Genomic DNA, 22,700 nt, shown 5'->3' on the forward strand with positions numbered 1-22,700 from the left:
TATGAAGCCCCATGTTCGAAAATAGAGACGTACCCGTATTAGATATGTATAAGATACTGATAATCCGCGGATACGTATCCACGAAGTATCATAATTAATTATTTTAATTTAAAATATACATTTTATCATATACTTATACTCGACAGATATACATTGATACTTATAAGATACTTCACATAGACGTATCTTAGGAAAACGTAAATTATTTATTGTTTATTATAAGGATCAAATGTCCATGTAATTTTAGATCAGTTGGTATGAACAATGCATAATAATATGCAGGGTTTGGACTTCGAACCCCAGCTACCACAAAAAAAATAATAATAACCAAATGAAATGAAGTAATTATTTAGAAACTCGTATATAAGTGTACTAGTGGACATTTGCGTCCCGTTTAAATTGAAGGTCTTGTACATAAAACTAAAAAATAAAATTATCATTTATTTATTGTGTAAAAAGATTCTAAGCATATTGATTCATGTTGCTTAAAAAAACTTAAAACGAAATTGAAAGGGTTTACAAATTTAAAGGATTCGTGTGTGACTAAAATAACTTAAAAGACAAATCTGTTACAAACCTTAAATTTAAAAGGACTTATGTGCGACTAAAATAACTTAAATGACAAATTTGTTAGAAACCTCAAACTTAAAGGATCCCAGTGTAATTTAGCCTAGAATTTATGAGAAACAACCTACGCTTTTTAAACAATTTTTTATTTTTTATTTCGACAAAATTTTATAGAGTTTTTCTACTTGCACCCTAGTTAATCATGGTTGCACCCCAAAATGACAAGATTATCCTTTCATAAAATTTGATTTTCAAAAAGCCTATTCCTTTTTTTTTTGTTACACCCCAAAACCCTTCTTCCAAAACCATAATTCTCCAATCGATCGATTGTGTTCTGCGAAGATTTTCAAAATCATACTTTCTCACGTCCATTCATGATTTCAAAGAAAATTCGAAGCAAATCAGGTTAGCAAGTGTTGTTCTTCAATTGATTGTGTTTTTCTTGTTGTGGGTTCTCAGTTCTGATTTTGTGTTTTCCTTATTCTGCGATTCACAGTTCTGCGATTTTGTAAACTCAGTTTAAGTAGGTTCATGTAAACTCAGTTTAAGTAGGTTCATGTAAACTCAGTTTAAGTAGGTTCATGTAAACTCAGTTTAAGTAGGTTCATGTAAACTCAGTTTAAGTAGGTTCATGTAAACTCAGTTTAAGTAGGTTCAATAAACTTAGTTTACATGAACCTACTTAAACTGAATTTAAGTTAACCTTGCCAATGTAAATTAAAACCGTAATCGTACAGTGCATCATTGCAGTTGAAGGAAAAAAATTGAAACTAGCAAATAGAAGAAGAAATTCACTTACTTATATCCAATTGAGTATGGATGAAAATTTTTGATTCACTCTTTAATTTTCATGGAGATTGATATTGAACATCAAATTGTTTGATCGATCGCTTTGTGGGGTGAAAGAGGGTGAAACTCACTGACAATGAATAAAATTAGGGTTTTAAAAAAAAATTATATAAAGGGCAATTTTGGTATTATAAAAAAAAATTAAGAAAATTTGGGTGTAACCAGAAAAACATGGGGTGTAAATAGAAAAACTCAATTTTATATTCATTTTAATGATTGAGATTTATTAATAGTTTGTATGCAGTCATTTTTTTTTTTCTTTTTCGACTCTGTTATGAAGTCTAGTTCACATATAGAATAGTAAAATTCGGGTCATATAAAAAAAAAATCTACATAAAATATCATAAATTGTTTTTAATTCCTCCAGAAGAATTCAACAAGTTTTGGTCTTCAAATGTTTTCCATTACAATTTTTTATCCTTACTTTTCTAAAAATAATAATAATAATAATAATTTGATCCCTTACTCTTAAGTAAATTTGGGTGTATTCTTTGACACTTTGAATTATTGTTTTTCAATCATGTTTGCTGTTTAGGACATTGTAGAAATTTCTCCTGTAGAAGTTTAAATTTATTTTCTAGCAAAGGATGAATTAAATATGAATTTTAAGTTTTTAGGGCTTAAAAATTTATAATTAATTCTTATTTTAATAAAAAAAATCTAAACTTTTGTGGAAAGTATTTTTTTATAATATTTTAAACATTCCTGTAACAATTCATTCAAAAATATGAAGAATACACAATGCAAGACTTAAAAACATATATCAAAAGCCGTGGGTGAATATATTTGGGGGCTGAAACTTAAATAAACAATAGAGGGTGTAAAAATGAAATTTTAAACATTTACAGTGATAAAAAAATTAATAAATTACGCAACGGTTGCAGATCGTTAAATGAAGAGGTCAAACTCTGACCACAAAAAAAAAAGGGTGAAAAATATAACATGCTTCGTTCTTTCTCTTTTCCTTTCCATTCATAATCCAACAAATTAAACCAATTTTTAGTCACTTCGTTATCATTTTTTTTGAAGACATAAAAATGAAATATATTAACACCGGCAATGCATCCACTTCAGTACAAGATGTACCAACGGGCCACCCCTATAGAGAAACAGTCATACAATATTTACAAGACTACATTCAGTCGATACCCAGACATAACAAAGGGTTCAACCACCACGTCTACGTACCGTGCACAAAAATGGCATTATCAGCCTTAAGCCACCACAACGAATGGTATTTAACTTTTTCTAATAATTGTTCTATGGTGGTATGGACATTATTAAATATTCTATCATTACGGGCATTCTACACCACCCAGACACAAAGAAGCCATACTAGCTAAAGGAATAATCTTCGCTTCCTAGAATGCCCTGTAAGATGAATGAACTGAAAGAGATGCTCACTTATATCATAAGGTTCGACGCTTGAAACACCAATCCACGACCTGATATGCCGCCATAAAGCCCCATAGCTCTCGCAATGTATAAACAAATGAGACATTGATTCGTCGTGACCGCAACCGGCAACACACCCAGCCTCCTCGCCACTGAGCAAACCTCTTCTGACAAGATTATTCTTGGTTGCTAACCTGTCACGCAAAAATCTCCAAGCAAAAATGGACACCTTCAGCGGTACCTGTTTGTGCCAGACAAGATCAAGCAAGCCAACATCTGTAGGTTCGGTCTGAGTCGTCAAAATGTGGCAGATGTCGCTGACGGTGTAACCCCCTTGGATGTCTGGGGTCCACTGCCACTTCGTAATCATTTAAAACTTTGGCATGAGTTAAGTCAGGCAATACAATATATATGTTTTTTTTAAGGTAATATTTGTTGAGAATAAAAATAAAATATCTAAATATCTTTATTTTTTATGATATATTTAAGATATCATTCAAATTTATATATTATATTTCTGTTTAGAATTACTTTTTTTAGGATCTGTTGTTTAGCTAAATATATGATTTAGAACTATATTTTGAAAGAATGATTTAGAAATATATCGTATGTTACAATTTAGCTCCATATAAGCTAGCTATCTCTCTCTCTCTCTTAGTGGTTTTTTTGACTCAAAGCCACCCTTTCTCTCCTTATTTTAATAAAAATAATTGATTTTCAAATAGATTTAAGTTTTTTCTTGTATGAATTTTATCGTTTGACTGCAGTATTTTGTTGTTCGCCGTCTTACGTGGCGTTGTTTAATTGTTTGTTTAGTTTTTATTTAAAAAAATCAATTTCAGTCAATTACAAATTCAATCAAGATTTAAGACACGTGTATTCTGATAACTTTAATTTTAGTATATTATTTGTAGATTTTTGTCGTTGTATACTATGAATTCGAGTGCTGTGAGTTTGTTCACATATTCATCATTTACGTTTTTAGCGATGTTGAATATTTGATTGTATTTTATGCACTCTTTCAATTTGAATGAATGAATATTTTTTTGTTTTGTAATTTTTTTTTCATATAAAAATATATTTCATATAATTTTTGTAATACAAATACAACAAAACCCATCAACATTGATCATTAGTGTGAGGTATCATAACGAGGATGTTAACTCATCTTGAAGAGATTTATGTTGACAAGGGATAAGTGACTCACTTCGACTCGAGGCAACACTCAACTCACCTAAAAGATTATCTCCCTCACTTAACTCGATGCGCCCGCATGGGTGGGTTGACGCTTCTCATTTGTTATCATTGATTATTTCCTTTAACTTTTCATGCAACCGTCACTTTTCAATTTATTGGAGATTACATCAAATCAGTTGAGTCTTTTCAGCAACATTATGTATTCATCATTCATTCCTCCATGCAAATTGTCGTCTACAACTACGTCAAACCTTCCAAATTTGAAACAAATCTCAAGATTCTTTTCTACAACTGCAAAAATTGTTCATGCACCCACTCCTCCATATCGGCTGCTCGCCATCGTCTTAGTGCTTCATTTTAGTGAAACCATACAATGGTATAAAAAATTGACAACACATTGAACAATGCAACAAGTCACACTTACAAGAAAAATATTTTATACGACCACATACACTATCTTCACCATCTACAATATATTTATGAAGAGCGCAACACATTCACCGATACATAAACACGAGCATCCTTTCACTTGCCAGTCAAAAACATCAAGTTTATATCAAGATAGTATCCAACCTTTACTAAACAAACATAATTTCAAGCTCTATCATGTAACAATCATACATTGATCAAAGATCATCAATAGAACATTACTCACTTCAAACTTCACCATAATATAAAACTCACTATACACTTTCATCATATCATATCATTATAATAACAATATAAAAGGGCCCATTGAGAGGAGTGAAGTGTAGAGTCGAGTCAACCAAGCCAGGAGTCCAATTGACAACGACCACTTTTTACCAAATCTGTCAAAGGGCCCTCATTCGTAAACCCTATATATACTCTGCGGGACCCTCTTTCTCTCTCATTCCACCGTCACTGTTACAATCCCATCCCATCTTCTTCTGCGTGCAATCCTCTCTCGTCAATGCAGGTACTCTTCTCTTCCCTTCATTCTCTCAACATTCACTCGTTCTTCGTTAACTCTATCTTTCGCCGCGAAGTGTTGTGAAACTCGTATGAAGTATTTCTTGAACCCTAGTTTTTTTTTTTTTTTGTAATTGGATTGTGATTACACGGTTGCGACTTTTATTATCTCGTTTGTGTTGTGGTTTTTGTTTTTTAGATGATGATGATTTTGAATTTCGACACGTTTTACTTGTGCGTTGTTTCAGTTCAATAGCATTATCGGTTCACTGTGTTATTGATGATTTTGTTTTTCATCAATGTGCGTTTTATTCAGCGATACATGCAATTCTAGTTTCACTACTGTTTACTCATAATCATGTTTTGGTTTATCTTTTATCGCGATTTTATTATATTTTTAAAGTGGAGTCACTGTGTTTTATAATTTTCTAGCTTATGTACAATGACGTGGTTTTTTTTTGTAAGTAAAACTAGTTGAGTTAGATTTTAGAGTTATTGAAATTTTCAAGTGTTTTGGTGATTGTAAGTATAATGTGTTGTATTCGTGGTTGCTGCATTGTTGAGCTGTATGTGCTGCCGTCATCATACCTGTTGAGTTTGTGTGAAATTTTATAGCGATTGTGATTCGCGGTTATCATCTTATTGACGACTTATTGCATTTATATCTTACTTATATCCCACTTGTTTACTGTTGAATGGCTTGTCCACAGGCTATAGTGGAGGGTACTCTACACACGTGCTGGTTCAGTTAACGTTGACTTATGGCGCCGTTTGGTTCCAGCACAGCTAGTCGCGAGGAATCGACTTTCAAGGGGACTTTGTCAAATGGGCAGAGGGAAAATTCGGTAATTGGTGATTCGGATAGGTCTGCAAGCGTTCTTGAGGGTAATGCCAGTCAGGCGTTTGTTTCTGGTGCTAATATGTTGCAGGGAAGTTCGACATCTTCAGCTGATTCGGATCCATCAGCTCAGTCTTCAAAGTTGGATCCAAAAGCCACAAGTCAAAAGTATACTGTTACTAGTTCAGGTGAGTTAAGACAGGTCCTGGGGACATCTCTTGGAAACAGCCTTGAAGATTGTGCTTTTCGAACTGCTAATCTGATCTCCCGCTTACCAGCGGATTCGGAGAAATTGAAAGAATTCAAAGTACGAATGCAAGAGGCTTCTGGCAAGTCTAGGTAATTTGAGGAACTTTATGCAATACAATTATTTCTGTGTCATCAAATCATACCAGTTTAACTTCACTTCTTATTTAATGTAACAACTAATCAATTAGTGTGTAATTAAGAGCTTGATTTTTCAACATATATAATTGAATGACTACTATTTTAATCAAGTTTTCGGAATAAATGTGACGCCTAAGTGGTCCAGAACTATTAAAGATTAATGCCTCAAACTCATTGTTTTATTGTCAGTCTGTTGCTTGAGTAGTGATTCTGTTATAAAGGTTCCGCGCTTTTATTTTTTTCTCAGATATGAAAAAAGGTTGGATGAATCTGTACACAAATTGAACAAAGTTTGGGAGGCTGTAAAGCCAAAAAATCAATTTCAAAATGAGTTGTTGCCAAATGAAACGATAAGTGGGTCCCATTTATCAAAAATGGGAAGTCAGACTCATCGAAGCCCTACAGAGTTTGCAAATCCAAGATTAAAGAGCAGGCCTAAGAATGTCATTCTGAATAAGTGCATCCGTACATCAGCTATTGAGATACAGGTTAGTAGCTAGCTAGCATTTTAAAATTACTGTTGCATTTCCTTTAGTGAAGCTGTGTGTTTATGACATGTTAATTACTTTGTTATTATGTTTTTTAATGTAACAAAGAGGATAGAATTCCAATAGTACAAGTGCTTTGAAATAACTTGACGAGGAAGGGCACGGTGATATATCTTCTCTCGAATCTGGTGCAACTATATTTGATTTCTGTTACAACGTGCTTCTCTGAAAATTTAGAAGACCAAGTCCCACACTATATGATCTGAGTGGAAGACTGAAAGATTTCATGGTGCAACTTGCAACTGTTTTTTTTTGTACACAGAAACTTTAATGGTTGGGCCAAGTTTGATATCCATCATACATGGTTACTTTTACCCTACTTACACTGTCAGTACTCAGTATATTCGTTAAATATCTGGAGTGACTATTATTTTTGGATTACGGGTGTAACTCATTGAACTGGAGCACATAAGTCAAAACCCGCTGATAACTAATTATTTCTTTGATTTTCATTTCTTGAATACTGACCGTTCTATATTTTGTTGATAAATACTAGGCCGAAGGGCAAAACAATAGCTTTGGACAGCCTTTGGCAATCGGAAAGAATAGAGAGAACATCGAGGATGGTGGTAAGGTTTGTGATGGTGTTGAAGAGAAGATTCAAAGGTTACCAACAATTGAAGAAACACGGGAAAGAAAAGCAAAAAGAAAACCGTCCATGTGCACTGGCTCTGCTGGATCCATTGACGGGGAAGGAAAACCGAAAAGAGCTATGTATCTAAAGCGAGCTAATGAGTCTGGTGTGCAGTCTTGTGATGCCATAGGTTTGAGGTAACACAGGTTTATGAAATGCTTTGGTTTTTGATGTTGTCAATAAATGGCCATAATTAAGTTCGAGAAGTGAACTGGCTAGCCATAAAAATGAATTGCAATTTGCGAAACATGTTAGTGCATAAAAAACCAATTTATCATACTGAATTTAGGAATATTGTGTTTTTATATTTGTAGGTTTCTACATAGAAATATATCATGCAGTGAAAAGATTGCTGGCTTACACAAAATCTTATTTCAGTTACTGTTGAGATGTGATATGCGTACATTTAACATCATAATTAGTTCTTCACCAATCAATCTGTCACTTAAACTACTACACCGAGTATGCCCTTCTCTTGGACATGATGCATTTTTTAATGGACAAAACTTAGGTGTTTTTCGTGTTGTTCTTAACTTAAACTGCACTTTTTGTGGTTATAACAAATTTTGAGAAAATTATTAAGTTAAGAACAGCACGGAAAATACCTTAAGAAATGCACATAAGTTTTGTTGTTTTTTATTCTAGGGTTAAATCTGTAATGATATTCACAGCCAAGATGAGATTCACACTCTCCTGAAAGCTGTGTCCAACTGCTTGCCTACCTTGTGAACTGTGATGGTATTGACAATTCTATAGCTTCCGCTCTCTTAGGATATACTAGTGAGAGGTGATGCAAGTGAGGCTATTATGATCACAAAATATTGATTTGGGCCATTTGGCTATAACGGCGAGTAGTATCAAAGCTTCATGTAGCTTCCCTGCCTGCTAGTTCAAATTCATGTGTATGAGCGAAGAAAAGGTGTCTAGGGATTCTATGGATGGAACAATATAAGGAACATGGTCTACTTAAAAGAAATAAGTATATATCTGCTCGTTTGTATTTATGATGCATCTGTAGTGTCTTGCTCCTGACAACATTTATTTCTTTTATAAAACACTATTATAATTTTATGATTAATCTTATTCTCTTGTTTTAGGTTTGTGGACCATGACAAAAATTATACCGGTGGTATTTATCTACAGACAAAAGGCAAAGCTTCAAGGGCACCTCGAACTGGTAATTTGATAGTTGGAAATTCATCTTCCCTATCTCATTCTTCCGAAACACTCGAAGCCTTGGAGCAACCTTCAAATGTGAACGAGCCTCATTCAGTAAGTGGGACAATCAATGGTAAACGTACCCATTTGGCACAATGGGTTAGGCAGAGACCTCAAAAAATTTCTCGCACTCGAAGAGCAAATGTGGTATCCCCGTTCTTAAATTGTGATGAAATGCAAGTTCCATTAGAAGGTTGTTCCCCTTCTGAAGCTGGTACTAGAACAAATTCTACTACAACTAGTGGACCACCAATATCCAAGGGTGCTATCAACAACATTAATTGCGATAGAATGAAAAATGTAAACAATTCATCCCCGACTAGGTTATCTCAAAGTGAAGAATCTGGCGCTGGAGGATTGGACGTAAGCAAAGGGGATGAAAGAGTCATAAATAATTCCTGTAATATAAGTTCCTACATGTCAGTGACAGAAAAGGAAAAGCTGAACAAAGTAGAGACTGGAGATGGTCTGCGCAGGCAGTGTCGTGGCAGTAGTGACTTTTCGGTTTTGAAGAGTGGCATTTCATCAACGGAAGAGAAGTTAGATACTTTAACCTCGACAAAGCCAATTCGAAATATGAAGCCTTCTTCTGAAAAGAAAGCAAGGTATAGTGCCTCAACCCCCACCCCCCCTCTGCTCTCTTTTCCCTTCTGATAATGGCTAAAAAGGGATTCCCTCCACTAGACTGAGTTTGTGTTTTTTCAGTAGATCACGGCGATCACACAATAGTAAAGCTATTGCTCATCTTGGAGATATTGCGGGTAGGTCTATCAATGAGTACTCATTGCATTATAAAGTTGAATTGTGTACAATACTATACTTATTTAATAAGATAGTTGTTGCTTACTTATTTGTTCATGTCTATTTGTATGTGTTAATATAAACCGATTTCTAACACCTAGTTCCTTCTTACAACTGACCCTGCTCCCACATATCCTTCACTTCCCCTGATTTCTACACTTATTTCTTCAAAAGGGAAACCCTTATCATATGTTCAATTGTAACTACCCCTTCCCTGCATCACTTAGGTATTTATTTTTTTTGCTTGCTCTGTTACTGAGGGGATTTGTTGCTTTATCAATTTAGTTTTCAATGGTATTTTTGGAAAATTTTCCGTGTGCAAGATTTATGCAATCGTGTATGCCTGTACATATTCAGTTTGAAATTGTTGTTGTATTGTAATTGGTATTTAGTTTATGCGATGTTAGAAAGAACAATTTATAAGAAGTGCATGGGTTAGCATTACAAAATATTGTTAATGTAATTGTTGAAGTTATTGGGTTTTAAATAAAATAAGAAGAGAAATAGTAAGGACTTTTGAATATGATAATATAATGGTGTAATGTTATTGATAATAACTTGATATAAAAGATTAAGCACCAACCCTATTTATAGGGTACAAAACTCATAATCTTAATTGATTAAGGGAACATATCATGATAAACTAAGAAATATGGAAAACAAACTTCAGCAACCTAAGATACTTTGATATTATAAACTGTTCCTATTAATAAACTAAGATACTCTAATGTAGTAACAAGATGTTATAGGATATTTTCTCATATTCTAACAGTAATGTTATACAAACCATCCAACCTGGCAGGTAGGTCAGGTGATGACCGTGAAGAACTATTATCCGCAGCCAACTTTGCCAGCAATGCCAGCTGTATGTAACCAAACCTGCTACTTTTGAGGTGTGTGTGTGTTTTATGTATGCAGAAACTTTATCTAAATATATTGGTCCTTGACAGATATTGGCTGTTCTAGTTCATTTTGGAAGAAAGTGGAACCTAATTTTGCTCCTGTCAGCTTGGATGTCATAGTCTACTTGAAGCAGCTGGTAGGTGTCTGACTATTTGTTTTTGAAAAGTTTAAGTGGCCCTTAAATGAAGTATTGTTTCCCCCCTTTTGTTACTCTTTGCATCAGGTTAAAACAATAGAAGATGATCAAAGATGTTTGTCTCAACGGCTTTGCCTTCAAAGTGATGCCCCGGTAATGTCTAAGAAGCTAAAATCTTATATTTGCAATATTTTTCAAATTTGTCACCTTTTTGTGTATGATGGACATTCTACTTTAAATGGCTATACAGACTATTAAAATCAGCTTATTTATTCCTTTGGGGTGCATGTGTGCTAGGTAGTCAATAGTGCGAGATAGCACTGCTATAGTGGCAGAGCGGAGGATCACCGCTACTGTGAGGTTAATAGCGGAAAAGTTAACGATAACGGCCGCTCCAGGTGAGATCTCGGTGGAGCGGGGTCGTGGAGCAGGAGCGGCTTTAGCACCGCTATACTGTTTTTACGTGAAAAACTGAAATTGACCCTGAAAATTATCTGTTTCAAGGGCAATTTGGCTGAACCCTAACCCTTTCCTCTCTTCTCACTGCTTGATCTTTCTATTCCATTCCAAATTCATTCATTTGCGCTTTAAGGTTGGGGAGCCCCAACGCTTTTCACCGCCCTGTTCTTTTCAAGTTCTGCACCCATCGCCGTACAACCACTGTTCAGTCAAGTTCTTTGATTTACTCTGTTCTGCTCCTTTCTTTTCCTCCTTATATGTTTATCTTTGTATTTTTTCATTTCTCTATTGTTATATGTTATCTCTGTATTTTTTTTTCATTTCCTCCTTATATGCTCCTTTCTTTTTCTCCTTATATGTTAGTCTATTCATTTCTCTATTCTTATATGTTATCTCTGTATCTTTTCATTCTTGTATGCATTATTATATGTTCTCTCTGTTCTTATATGTTTTCCTCCATCATGTTTTTCATCTTCCTCACTTTATGATTTTTTTTTTTATGCAATATTCTGTAATGTTCTTCTGCATAATATTTTTGTATGGGATATGATAGGATTAGGATTGGTAGGATAATCTGGTTGGATAAGGGTAGGATAACTGAATTCTAAATATCTCGGCTGTTAAATCCTACAGTTCTGCAGCAGACCGCACGGTGCAGCTGTTGCATAGGATCCAAATCATTGTGACAAAACTACATGTACACACACTAACACACACATACGAGGAGGGATCAAGTTACTCCAGGAATAGCTCTGAGTGGAGTCGTCCGCTTCATAACTCATTATAAACGTTGTATTTTACCAATACAACCGTCAAGTTAAAAGTTCTTATTGAGTATTTCAACTCCACATATTTTCATTAAGTTTTTAAACTATTTGCTACTTCATCAAGTCACTTAAAATGAATGTATAAAAACTTTTTAAGTAAATGTTGATTCCTGGATTATATAGCTACAAATTTTGGATTTATATGAAACTGTGTGTTTGATCATTAATATAATATGACAATAGTCAATGGCTGGATCAGTGAAATTTAATGGTTATAATGAGTTATTACGTGAAGTAACTCAAATGAGAGATTTTTTTAATTATATTCTCTTGGTTTCTAACCCAACCTTTACCTCATAATAGAATTCAAACAAGGAGGACATCGTACGATAAGAGTTCGGACTGATTAACTTATCATATTGTAAAAATAATAGATTAAGATATGATAACTTATCATATTTGTCTATCTTATCTACCGAACAATAAATTCAGATGAGAGTGCTTCAAACTTTCGTAATAAGTAAAGCTTAGCGTGCATCAAAAAAGGTGATATAGTATGAATAACCACAAGAATATGAAAATGGGACAGAACTCAAATTACTATAAATATGCTGCTGCCAGAGTAAAGTTTTTATCTGTTATCAGTCTTTTTCTAACACATTTCTTTCATTCAAATTCTCAGGAGGGGGTTGTGCTTACGGACAAACTTTTGTTGCAAAGTCCTCTTGAGGGAGACAGAGGCAGAAGCATTTTAGATCAAACTGAATCAAAAGAGCCACCCTCAATGGTTGACACGGTTGATCAACATCGTGCAGGCAGCTTTCTGTGCAGTCAAATGAATTTAGAAAACAAACCAGCACCATTGTATCAAAGAGTATTGTCAGCTCTGATCGTTGACGATCAAACTGAAGAAACCGTTGGAGATGAAAACATATCTTTTCTGTGTGAAAGAGATGATTCTACTTTGGAGGCTTGGGATTTTGAGAACCAATTTAACAACAGCAGGACCGAACACGGATGCAACACCGACACTGTTTCCTGTAAAGGGAATGCTACCTCTGAGCATACGTGTATGGAGGATAAACTCTTGTTGGAGTTACAGAGTGTCGGCATATATCCAGAACTAGTGGTAAACTTCTAATTTGTAGATATCTGAAAGTCTTTGTAGTTTATTCGTATGGCAGGTTTTCTCTATGTTTTAACTGTCTTACCTTTGTCCCCGTTTTTTTGTTTATCTTTTATACATGCATAGTGCACACATGAAACTAGACTTATAAAAATAAGAACAATTCATTCAGCTCTACCTGACAACTTCAGCATTTATGACGACCTGTCCATGACATGGTTTTGTTGCCTCTTCCAAATTTGCTAGTATGCCTCCTTCATTCTTCAAAATAAAATTCAGCAATACATTGAGGGTAGGGGATCCTATTCCTAGATGTTCTTTGTTTAACAATAAATATTTTTAACTACCCATTTACACCAAGAGGTGGCAATGGGGAGGTTTTATGCAGTGGTGGTGGGTGTTAAAGGCATCTGTGGTGATTGAATTTGAGGGTGCCAAGTGGTGCTGGAGGATGATGCCAATGACAGACGGTGTCTAGTGGTGACAGCGGTGGTAGTGGATGCCTAGTAGCGGTGGTGGGTGCTATGATTTAATTATAATGAAGGCCTGAAGGGTGTTGAGCGACATTACATATGCCATGTTTGGGTGGTGGAATTGATGGTCCCATTGTGTTATGATATAGGAGTGTTCTTTCTTTTCAATTAAATTCCTGGAATCCTAACAGTGACAGTGGAGATTCTGAGAAGCAGCAGTGATGGTGAAGGGTGTTCGATGGTGATAGCGATAAAGAAAGATAAAGAAAATTGCCCAGCAGTGGTAGAGGCGAAATATGGAAGCAGTGATGGTGGGGACGGAAATGACAGAGTGCGTTGGGCAGCAACATGGATGAAGGGCCCCGAGGTTGATGGTGGTAGAGGGTTTTGTGCGAAAATGTTGTTGGATAGTAGTCAATAGCTGCCTATAGCGGTTTGTCTGCTATAGCGGCGTAGCGGCCGCTATTTGATTTTAGTAGGAAATTTCCAAATTGATCCTATTTTTAAAACCTTTTTAGGGCATTTTAGAGATTTCGTAAACCCTAACATTTTTCAACTTTCTCTCTTCTCACATTTGCCGCGAAACACACTCTTCTATCTTCTAACTGGAAAACACGACCTGGGGATCTCTTCTATCTTCTAACTGGAAAACACGACCTGCGGATCTCTTCTCTCTTTCTCTGTTCTCAACTCACATGATCTCTTCTCTCCCTTTGTTGCGTGGTCACCATCACCGATTCTTTTCCACTGTTGTCACACATCTCACACGATCTCTTTCTTTCTTCCACTGTTCAGGTTCATTTTGTTCTCTTCCTCTGTCTTTTTTTCCTCTGTTCTTTCTTTATTTGTTCCTCTGTCTTTTCTTTGATAATTTCTCTGTTCTTTTTTTTTTTCCTTCCTCAGTTTTTTTTTTTCCTTCCTCTGTTGTATGGTTTCTATGTTCTTTTTTCTTCCTCTGTTTTCTTGTTTTATGGTTTCTCTTGTTTTATGATTTTGTTTTATCTGTTCCTCTGTCTTTTGTTTTTTGGTGTTTTTGATTTATGAATGTCTCATGAAATTTGAGTGTTATATTTAATTTTATATTAAATATAAGTTTTTTTTGTTGAGAAATATACAAAGTTTGTTTTTACTTTTTAGTACAATTCATGTAGTTTGTCCAAAAAATAATCAAATATCGGTGACCGCTATTTGTCATACCGCTATACGCTATCCCGCTATCCCACTTTTGGGGTCGGCCGCTATACACCGCTATCCGGGATTGACTACTATAGTTGGAGTGTAGTTTAGGATTTTGAACATAACTTTATATTACACATTTTAAATCAATTTTTTCTTCCTTCCAAATCCTCCCAATATTGGAGGGGAGGGAAATATTTGTACCCTCACCATTCCCCTCCTGCCCTTTCATCCTAAATTTTGAAATAAACAAGAAAATTTATTAATGTGCCTCTCCAATCTTATAAGATGACTGGTGCTTGACTCCTTGGCACAGAGCATGATTTTTATATGTTAATAATGCAGTCATGCATTATTTTTAAAGAGCTTACTGAGTATTGAATATGATTTTTTGGGTTCATTTTTCTATCAATGCTTCTGCTCCTAACTGTTCTCCTTATGGCTGTCTTTTAAAAGCCTGATCTTGCTGATGGAGGTTGTGAAGCCATTGATCAAAATATTATTCAATTGCAGAAGGAATGCTTCCAACAGGTTTTGATTCTTATCTGAAGTAAATTGTTTAGAGGGAAGAGCCTGTTTGGTTTTGAGTTATTATTGGTTTATTAATGTACATGATAACTGTCTATATTTGACCAATTTTGTAGCTCACCAAAAAGAGAAAATACTTTATGAAACTTATTCAAGCAGTAGAAGAAGGCAGGGAAATGGAGCCACGGTAAAATATTTGATAATATAATTTATCTTGTTCATTAGTTGTTTTTTATTTTTTATGTTGACAAATCCATATGTTGATCCTCATTAATAGTTAATATGGATTGTGTTAATCTGCAGAGCCCTTGAGCAAGTTGCTATGGACAAACTTGTTGAGTTGGCTTATAAGAAGAAGCTGGTAATATGACTTTATTTTTTGTGCTTATTCCCTGTTGTTTGCTCTGAGTTAGTTGTAAGATGCAGATGTGCCAATTGTATTGAGCTATTTGATATGTTATTTGAAGCATGTTATTTGTTTGATTGAAAGGTGGTGTACTTGTTGCAGTTTAATGTATTTTTTTATCTTTGAATTTGTTTTCTTTGTTCTTTCTCCTTTTCAACTTCCCTTGAGATGTGTTACTAATGACCATTTATAATATTGGTAGGCGACTCGTGGAACTAGCGCTGCAAAGTATGGACTTTCTAAGGTCTCAAGGCCAGCTGCTTTGGGTTTCATGAAGAGGACTCTTGCTAGATGCCGGATGTTTGAGGAAACCGGGAAAAGTTGCTTTCAGAATCCCATGTTTAAAGATATCCTATTTGCAACTCTGGCTCGTGAAAACAATGCTGCATCAACACTTGCTGAAAACCTGCCACTTGCTCATAATTCTCAGCAAGAATGTGCACTATCAGGTTTTATACTTTTGTCTTGTTTTATTTGTTTTTGATGTATTTTCTATGATATAAATTCCTACGGCATTTGCATTTTGCTTCATCTTTATTTATAATTCTTCCTGGTTTCTAAAATCTTTGTTTAGGTGGATATATCCTTTTTATTTCTTATTGCTAATATATCGGGCCTTGGTCTTGCAGGTTCATTTCCTTGCACGGAGCAAAATGTCTTGGGAAATTCAGACCATCCCTCTGACCTGGATGCTGCCAAGATTGGACCAATACTGAACGGGGGGAAGAAAGAAGAAGTGCTACTTGATGAGGTTGGTGCTAGTGCTTCTTTGAAACCTACATCAACTCTTGGCAATTCGTTCTTGGGTGGAGCAAAAGGAAAGAGGAGTGGAAGAGTGAGGAACAAAGACACTTCTCGGAGAAGTTCTGTTCAAAGAGGCGTTCGTTCTTCTGCAAGTAACACAAGGAGTGAGTGTAAAATAAAACCGAAGGCCAAACCAAAGGCAGCTCAACTGTCTACTTCTGCAGAAGGATCTCTCGGCAAGTTGGTGGAAAATATTAATTCTGAAAATCAGTTGGCTTGTGGCTCTGGTCAACTGGTTTCCGATGATAACAACAGAAAAAGTAAAGTTGGGTCTGTATCTCATGGTAACGATTATGCTGTTGAAACTGAGGAACCCATGGACTTAACAGACGTGCCTGAACTGGACTCCACAGAAGTAGGTGTAGGTAAAGACCTGGATTCTTGGTTAGACATTGATGTGGATGCTATACAAGATGATGAGGTTGCGGTGGGCCTAGACATACCTATGGACGATTTGTCCATGGTTCTGTGAAGATTAATGCAGGATATTATACATCCCTATGCATTATTTGGTATTTATAAACAGCGCTGTGTCAGTTGAATGCTGCAAATACAATTCATGCCTCTCAAGTTGGCACTCTTAGTTTTGCTCATTATTTTTATACTGTCAGTCAGTATCTATATATAGTACCAAATATAGGAGCCCATGAAAGGGTTAAAGAAATAGAAAGAAGAAAAAGGTAGGCCTCAATTGTTCATATGATCCAGAGCTTCATATAGGTTGTAACTATTTTACATTCGTTACAAAACTGATATTCCCGTTGTAATTTTCTCTCATGGGCTTGTAAATTATCACATCCAAATTACAGCGTTATTTTTGTTTTTGTCAAGCAAATTACAGCGTTAGAAAACCAGTTTGTTGTATCGATTGTGGCAAGAATTGGAAGCCAACAAGCTATCGTAGAAAGCCAACCGACATCTGTGTTTTGAAACAGTAGAATGTAAACCATATGTTCAACTAAATCAATGCGCTTAAATGTTTGAGGACTTTTTTTTTTTTGTTTTTTGAAGGAAATGTTTGAGAACTTGTTGTGAGACAAGTATGTTACCAAAAAGAAAAGTAACGAAGTTTAAGGGTATGTTTGGATGGAGGATTTATGAGGGGAATGGAGGATTTAGATTTCATTTTTAAATTACGGACACTATGAAATGTTTTTTTAAAGAGTTAACATATTAACATGATAAACGATCATATAATACTTCAATCACACTTAATTTATTTTAGAGAAACCTGTTATATAGTCCGTAATTTAAAAAAGAAAAACAAACCCTCCCCTCCTAAACCCTCAATCCAAGCACATCCTAAATGATCCTATGAAAATTTAAAATTAAGATAAAAGTTGCAAACAATTGCTACGTAAGCCTTTAACTTCTTACTAACGTTAAAAAAGACAAACTAAATAAATTGAAAATAAAGCTATTTTTTTCATTAAAATTGTTGGCAGAAAATATTTAAAAAAAAAAAAGAAGAAGAAGAAGTTTTCAGATTTCTCATACACTTCCTTTCAGATCTTACATCGGTTTAGAGTAAAATTATCTAAGACTCTTTTTAATCGAACTCCCCTGGTTTGAGTATTTAAGGTGGGTTTGATATGTACCTTTAGCACCAATAATGCTACATTCAATTATAACTCATCAATAATTCAATATTTAATGTGAAAAAAAAAAGTGAGAGAGAAAGGAGAGTGTACTCTCTCCCAATGGGTATTCATGCTCTAGGTACCATCCATTGCGGTATGTGGATGTTAAGGTTTCGATTGAGGATTTATTTTAATCTAGTAAAATATAAATTTACAACAAAAAAAAAAACGATTAGAGAATTTCAACCTATATCGTATGAAGGAGCATGCAAAACTTAGCGAAGCATCATATCATATGTCTCGTATTTTAGCATTGTTTCATAGCATAGGACACAATTTTTAACAGTGGTGATAGGTTGAAATTCTTAGATGGCATATTATCCTTGTACACACTTTCATTTATCAAAAAAGAGAAATGCTAATCACTTGTCTTTGATGCATTGCTTAATCAATCAATAATAGTAGCTTTTGCATAGAAATATGCGTCATTGTTACTTTTTCATACTCCCTCCGTGTTTTTTTATAAACAAAATTGACCATTTCACATTCTTAATTCTTTAAAGAATGTGATCAATGTTATTTAATTTAAATTAAAATACTAAATTTGCCCTCATGACAATTCTTGTTGTCCAACCTACTCATGTTCTTTCATTAAATAAAGTGCCTAGTTTTACATTTTTTATGTTTTTTTTTTAGAGATATATTTTTCATGTTATTTCATTAAAGAATGGCGTTGGAGAATGCAACAGAGAATTCAATTGCTTTGCACTCTTCCACTTCCCAAACCTTTCCATTTCGACAAACCTACTACTACTTTCATTTTATTAAAAAATTGGCGGTAACAAAATTTGACAAACTAATTCTTCTAAAATTTAAATTTCAAAATTTCTAGTCACTTTGATTTCTATAAATTGAAAGTAAAAAATGCAAGAAAATTGGAGCTTCGCATTGTTAATTCAAAATGACTCTTGGTATTGATTAGAACACCCCTTTGAATGACTTGAACATATCTAACCACCTCTCAAATGAGTCTCTCAATATTGATTTGAACACCCCTTTGAATGATTTGAACACATCTAACCACCTCTCAAATGAGCCTCTCAATATTGATTTGAACATTCCTTTGAATGATTTGAGCACCTCTAACCACCTCTCAAATGTACCTTTAGAGATTGGTTTGAGCACCTCTAATCAATACCTTTAGAGATTTTCCTTTTTTAAGAAAAATGTTAACTTGTGTCCTTAAGGCACATGTTAAGGATTCCACTAATATAAATATTGTATCGAAAATTATATTAATTTATTATTCAAAAAATTTACTATTAATTTTTTTCAATTAATACTTACCACTAATGACAAGAAATTTAATGTTTAACATGGGCACAAGTTAACATGACCCTTTTTTTAATTATGCAGAAGAATAGAAACACTAAAACAACCTTTTATAAGAATGCATTTGGGGGCTTGTGGAATCAATTGTTTCGTGAAGTTACATAGGGAGAGGGAGTAATCAAAGAGGCGCTTCATATTTCAAGAAGCAGCTTCAATTAATACATGTGTGGAAAATTGTAGTGTGTGGAAAACTCACGTATGCAAAATTGGAGAATTAAAGCAAGGGCATATTTGGTATACTATATTTAAATATGAGGAAAAAAAAAGTCAATTTTGCTTATATTTTGTTACATAGTTGAATTTTACTTATATTTTGACACAGAGGGAGTATGTTTGACTTATGTTTTCAAGAAAACATTTCTATTTATGATTTCCTTAAACAATGCCCTTAGGGTATTGGTTAGCATGACCCATCAAAAAATAACATTTGCAACTAAAAAAAAAATAAAATTGTACAATTAAAGGCGACACTTATCACAATGTGTGTGAAAGTTAAAATGTATTTACAATTAAAGGGGACACTTATCCCTGTGACCTTAGCTCAGTTGGTAGGGATATCACATATTATATGTAGAGGTCGGGATTCGAACCCCGGACACCCCACTTCTCCACAATTAAATTGTGCGAGCTCTAACCACTAGACTACTTGATAAAAAAAATAATGTCAACCTATCATTTTGTTTTATTATAAAGTTAGAAGTTAATTAAGTTACATTCCTGTGAATCCCACCAAATATAAAATGATATTCACATGTGACGCACATAAATTTTACTAAAGAAAAATACATTAGAGAGTGGGACTTAAACAAATACTTAAATGCAAATTGCAATGCTTTACCAAATTGTTTGGAGCATCGAGAGTAGTGTTCATTTTAGATTAGAGTTGTTTGTTTTAAGCAATAAGAGGAGCAGTGGAAACAACTCAGCTGCCGACCAATTCTTTTGCTTTCAAGTCAATGCAATATTGCAATGAATAAAGCACACAATGAGTTGGTAGATGCTGTCATTTATTGTTCCCAACTAATATCCCTTTAATTTTACAGCAAACTTGCAAAATAAAATTAAGCAAAACCTCATTTTGATTACTCAATTGTGATGTGTTGTTATTTCCGACCCACACCAAAATACAAGCTTTATTCCCTCTAAAAAAAAAATTAAATACAAGCTCTTATTCAAATTTTTAGATACATTTTTTTCAACCAAACATAACCTTACTTAATACTAATTTATTTTGAAATATGAAAACTCAATATTAACATACAATTGTACACAAAAGATAATTTACCTTTGTACAAAAGAAAAAGTAATTTACCTATAATTATATAGTATAAAACATGAATATTAATTTCATGACTGTTTTTTCTTAACATATCTAGTGCTTATAAAAAGGGGCGGATGAGTAGTACTCAAAACATCAAAATAGAAACACATTTTAAGTGTCCATTAACAATTTTTCAATAACTTTATAGATTAAATCGACTAATGAAATACATATTCAAAAACTAAACTAACTAAAAAAACATATTTAAATACTATGTTTTATTTTATTTTGATACGTAATATTATAAATCTTCCCACAATTAAAGGATAAAACGACTGTTTTATCTAAATACAATTCTTACCCAAAAAAAAAAAATCCCATGGCCTATAAATATGACACTCAATAATTGATGAAACAATATGTGAAGCAAAGTCATTCAACCAAACACATTATTTGGTTCCTGCAAGAAATAGTTAAGTTTCAAAACCATGATCAACAACAAAGTAACCATTCTTTTAGTTCTTATGTGTTTCATCATTGCTGTTTTTTGTTCTGATCCTGATCCAGTTATGGATTACTGCATAGCCAAATCAGAAGACAACAAATTCAGTTGCAAAAACTCATCCACAGCAACAGTTGAAGATTTCACCTTTTCAGGTATAAAACTACCAGGAAACTTCAAAGATACTGGATTTTCTTCAATGGGAGTGAATTCAAATGTGTTTCCAGGTTTAAACACTCTTGGAGTTTCATTTGTTAGAGCAGATTTTGATGCTGGTGGTGTTAATGTTCCTCACTTTCATCCAAGAGCAACAGAAGTTGCTATTGTGTTGGAGGGAAAAATTTATTCAGGATTTGTTGATACCAAGAACAAGATTTTTGCTAAAGTTTTGGAGAAAGGTGAGGTTATGGTTTTTCCAAGAGGACTTGTGCATTTTCAGATGAATGTTGGTGATGTTCCTGCTACTATTTTTGGTAGTTTTGATAGTCAAAATCCTGGTTTGATGAAAATTCCAAATGTTGTTTTTGGATCTGAGATTAAAGATGAGCTTTTGGAAAAGGCTTTTGGACTTAATTCTAAGGAGCTTTCTAAGTTAAAGAAGAGGTTTTCTCCAAGCTAAATTTCTTTTTTTAATGTTGAGAATTGTTATTTTAGTTTTTATATGTATTTTTGAAAAGTGGAATAGATATAAATACATACGATTTCACCGATCATATCGGTATTTAGATGTTGAAATAACACATTTATTTTATGTTTAGTAACGGTGATTCAATCTTCAATGAAAACAACGACGATTGAAAAGTGAAATCTAAGTTAAGACCACATTATACATGGTAAAAGAAATTATATAATATTTTTGTATAACATTTCTCGTGACCAGTTGAAAACATCCCATTAGTGGAAAGTTATAAGATTGATTTGCAGTTAATTGTTTTAATAATTGATCCTTCTTGCTTAGAAAAGATTTTATTGATAATGGAAGTGGTCTCTAAGCTTTTGCTTTTTTGTGTTCATATTTTGTTGTGATCAAAGTCAATAGTTATAAACGTTTGGCACAAAAGCTAGGAAATAAAATGAGTGGTTGGAGGGGATATATTTCTTTCACATGAGTGTCTTTATCTTTACTTTTCCATCCTTATACGCTTAATTAGGTTATGCTGTGTGCTTTTATCCTAAGGCATCATTTTAAAGAGGTTGAAACTGCTCCGAAAGTTCCTTTGCAAACGACTCTTCTAAACCTTGTTTGGTTGTTCCAACCCAATCATTTGACTAGCATTTAGCTGCTTTTCCATTCTGTGTCATGTTTTCATTGGAGAACCAAACAATTCCTGAATACATGGGTGTCACATGAATTTGTTTGTTTTTGCCATAAAAATTTATCATCATTAAATTTGACGTCCACAAGTTGTAATTCAAATGTTAAACAATGTTCAATCTCCCTCCGATTTCTTTATTGCAACCACGTAAACATTGTAAAAATATTTAAAATTAAACATGTGAATAAACTCACAATTAATAGCACGATAACATATCTATAAATAATATGATAAAATCAAAATGGTCGCGGTATATCCATATCTGCAACGTTGACGGACAAATCATTGAACCTAAAATTGCCCAAATCTAATATTTCAACGGCAACCAAACGAACACCTCAACAAAACAAGAATTCAAACAACGCCGCACAAGACGACATACAACACACCGCCGGATGACGAAATCATGAGAGAAAAATTATATCCATGTGAAAACCACTTATGTAGTTCTTCACAATAATTTAGCTATGACTAATCTTTGTTGAAGAATATGTGGAACACATAAGA

The 22,700-nt window shown here is 34.0% G+C and overlaps 2 protein-coding genes across 3 annotated transcripts; both read left to right on the plus strand.

The window, feature by feature from the left end:
- The first annotated feature begins 4,723 nt into the window (after window positions 1-4,723).
- Window positions 4,724-16,977, plus strand: LOC25485584 (uncharacterized). 2 transcript variants are annotated; one of them, XM_013614827.3, is made up of 15 exons: window positions 4,724-4,945; window positions 5,649-6,115; window positions 6,411-6,651; window positions 7,208-7,482; window positions 8,443-9,168; window positions 9,272-9,324; window positions 10,167-10,229; window positions 10,315-10,403; window positions 10,491-10,556; window positions 12,312-12,758; window positions 14,861-14,935; window positions 15,049-15,119; window positions 15,236-15,293; window positions 15,541-15,787; window positions 15,968-16,977. In XM_013614827.3, the coding sequence occupies exons 2-15, from the start codon at window positions 5,700-5,702 to the stop codon at window positions 16,612-16,614; spliced, it is 3,474 nt and encodes a 1,157-aa protein (XP_013470281.1). In that variant the 5' UTR covers window positions 4,724-4,945; window positions 5,649-5,699; the 3' UTR covers window positions 16,615-16,977. The 2 variants fall into 2 exon arrangements, with proteins under 2 accessions (XP_013470281.1, XP_013470282.1); XM_013614828.3 differs by having other exon boundaries at window positions 4,725-4,945; window positions 9,269-9,324.
- A 3,798-nt stretch (window positions 16,978-20,775) lies between these two features.
- Window positions 20,776-21,814, plus strand: LOC25485585 (germin-like protein subfamily 3 member 2). The gene has a single exon (XM_013614829.3). The coding sequence runs from the start codon at window positions 20,864-20,866 to the stop codon at window positions 21,494-21,496; it is 633 nt and encodes a 210-aa protein (XP_013470283.1). The 5' UTR covers window positions 20,776-20,863; the 3' UTR covers window positions 21,497-21,814.
- The last annotated feature ends 886 nt before the right edge of the window (window positions 21,815-22,700 follow it).

This window comes from Medicago truncatula, chromosome 1 (genome assembly GCF_003473485.1).
Source record: "Medicago truncatula cultivar Jemalong A17 chromosome 1, MtrunA17r5.0-ANR, whole genome shotgun sequence".
Classification (NCBI taxonomy): domain Eukaryota; kingdom Viridiplantae; phylum Streptophyta; class Magnoliopsida; order Fabales; family Fabaceae; genus Medicago; species Medicago truncatula.

Coding starts and splice junctions, on each gene's coding strand:
- LOC25485585 (XM_013614829.3), top strand. CDS start 20,864: ATGATCAACAACAAAGTAACCATTCTTTTAGTTCTTATGTGTTTCATC.
- LOC25485584 (XM_013614828.3), top strand. CDS start 5,700: ATGGCGCCGTTTGGTTCCAGCACAGCTAGTCGCGAGGAATCGACTTTC. Junction 12,759..14,860: donor GCATATATCCAGAACTAGTG/GTAAACTTCTAA, acceptor GTCTTTTAAAAG/CCTGATCTTGCTGATGGAGG. Junction 15,120..15,235: donor GGCAGGGAAATGGAGCCACG/GTAAAATATTTG, acceptor GTTAATCTGCAG/AGCCCTTGAGCAAGTTGCTA.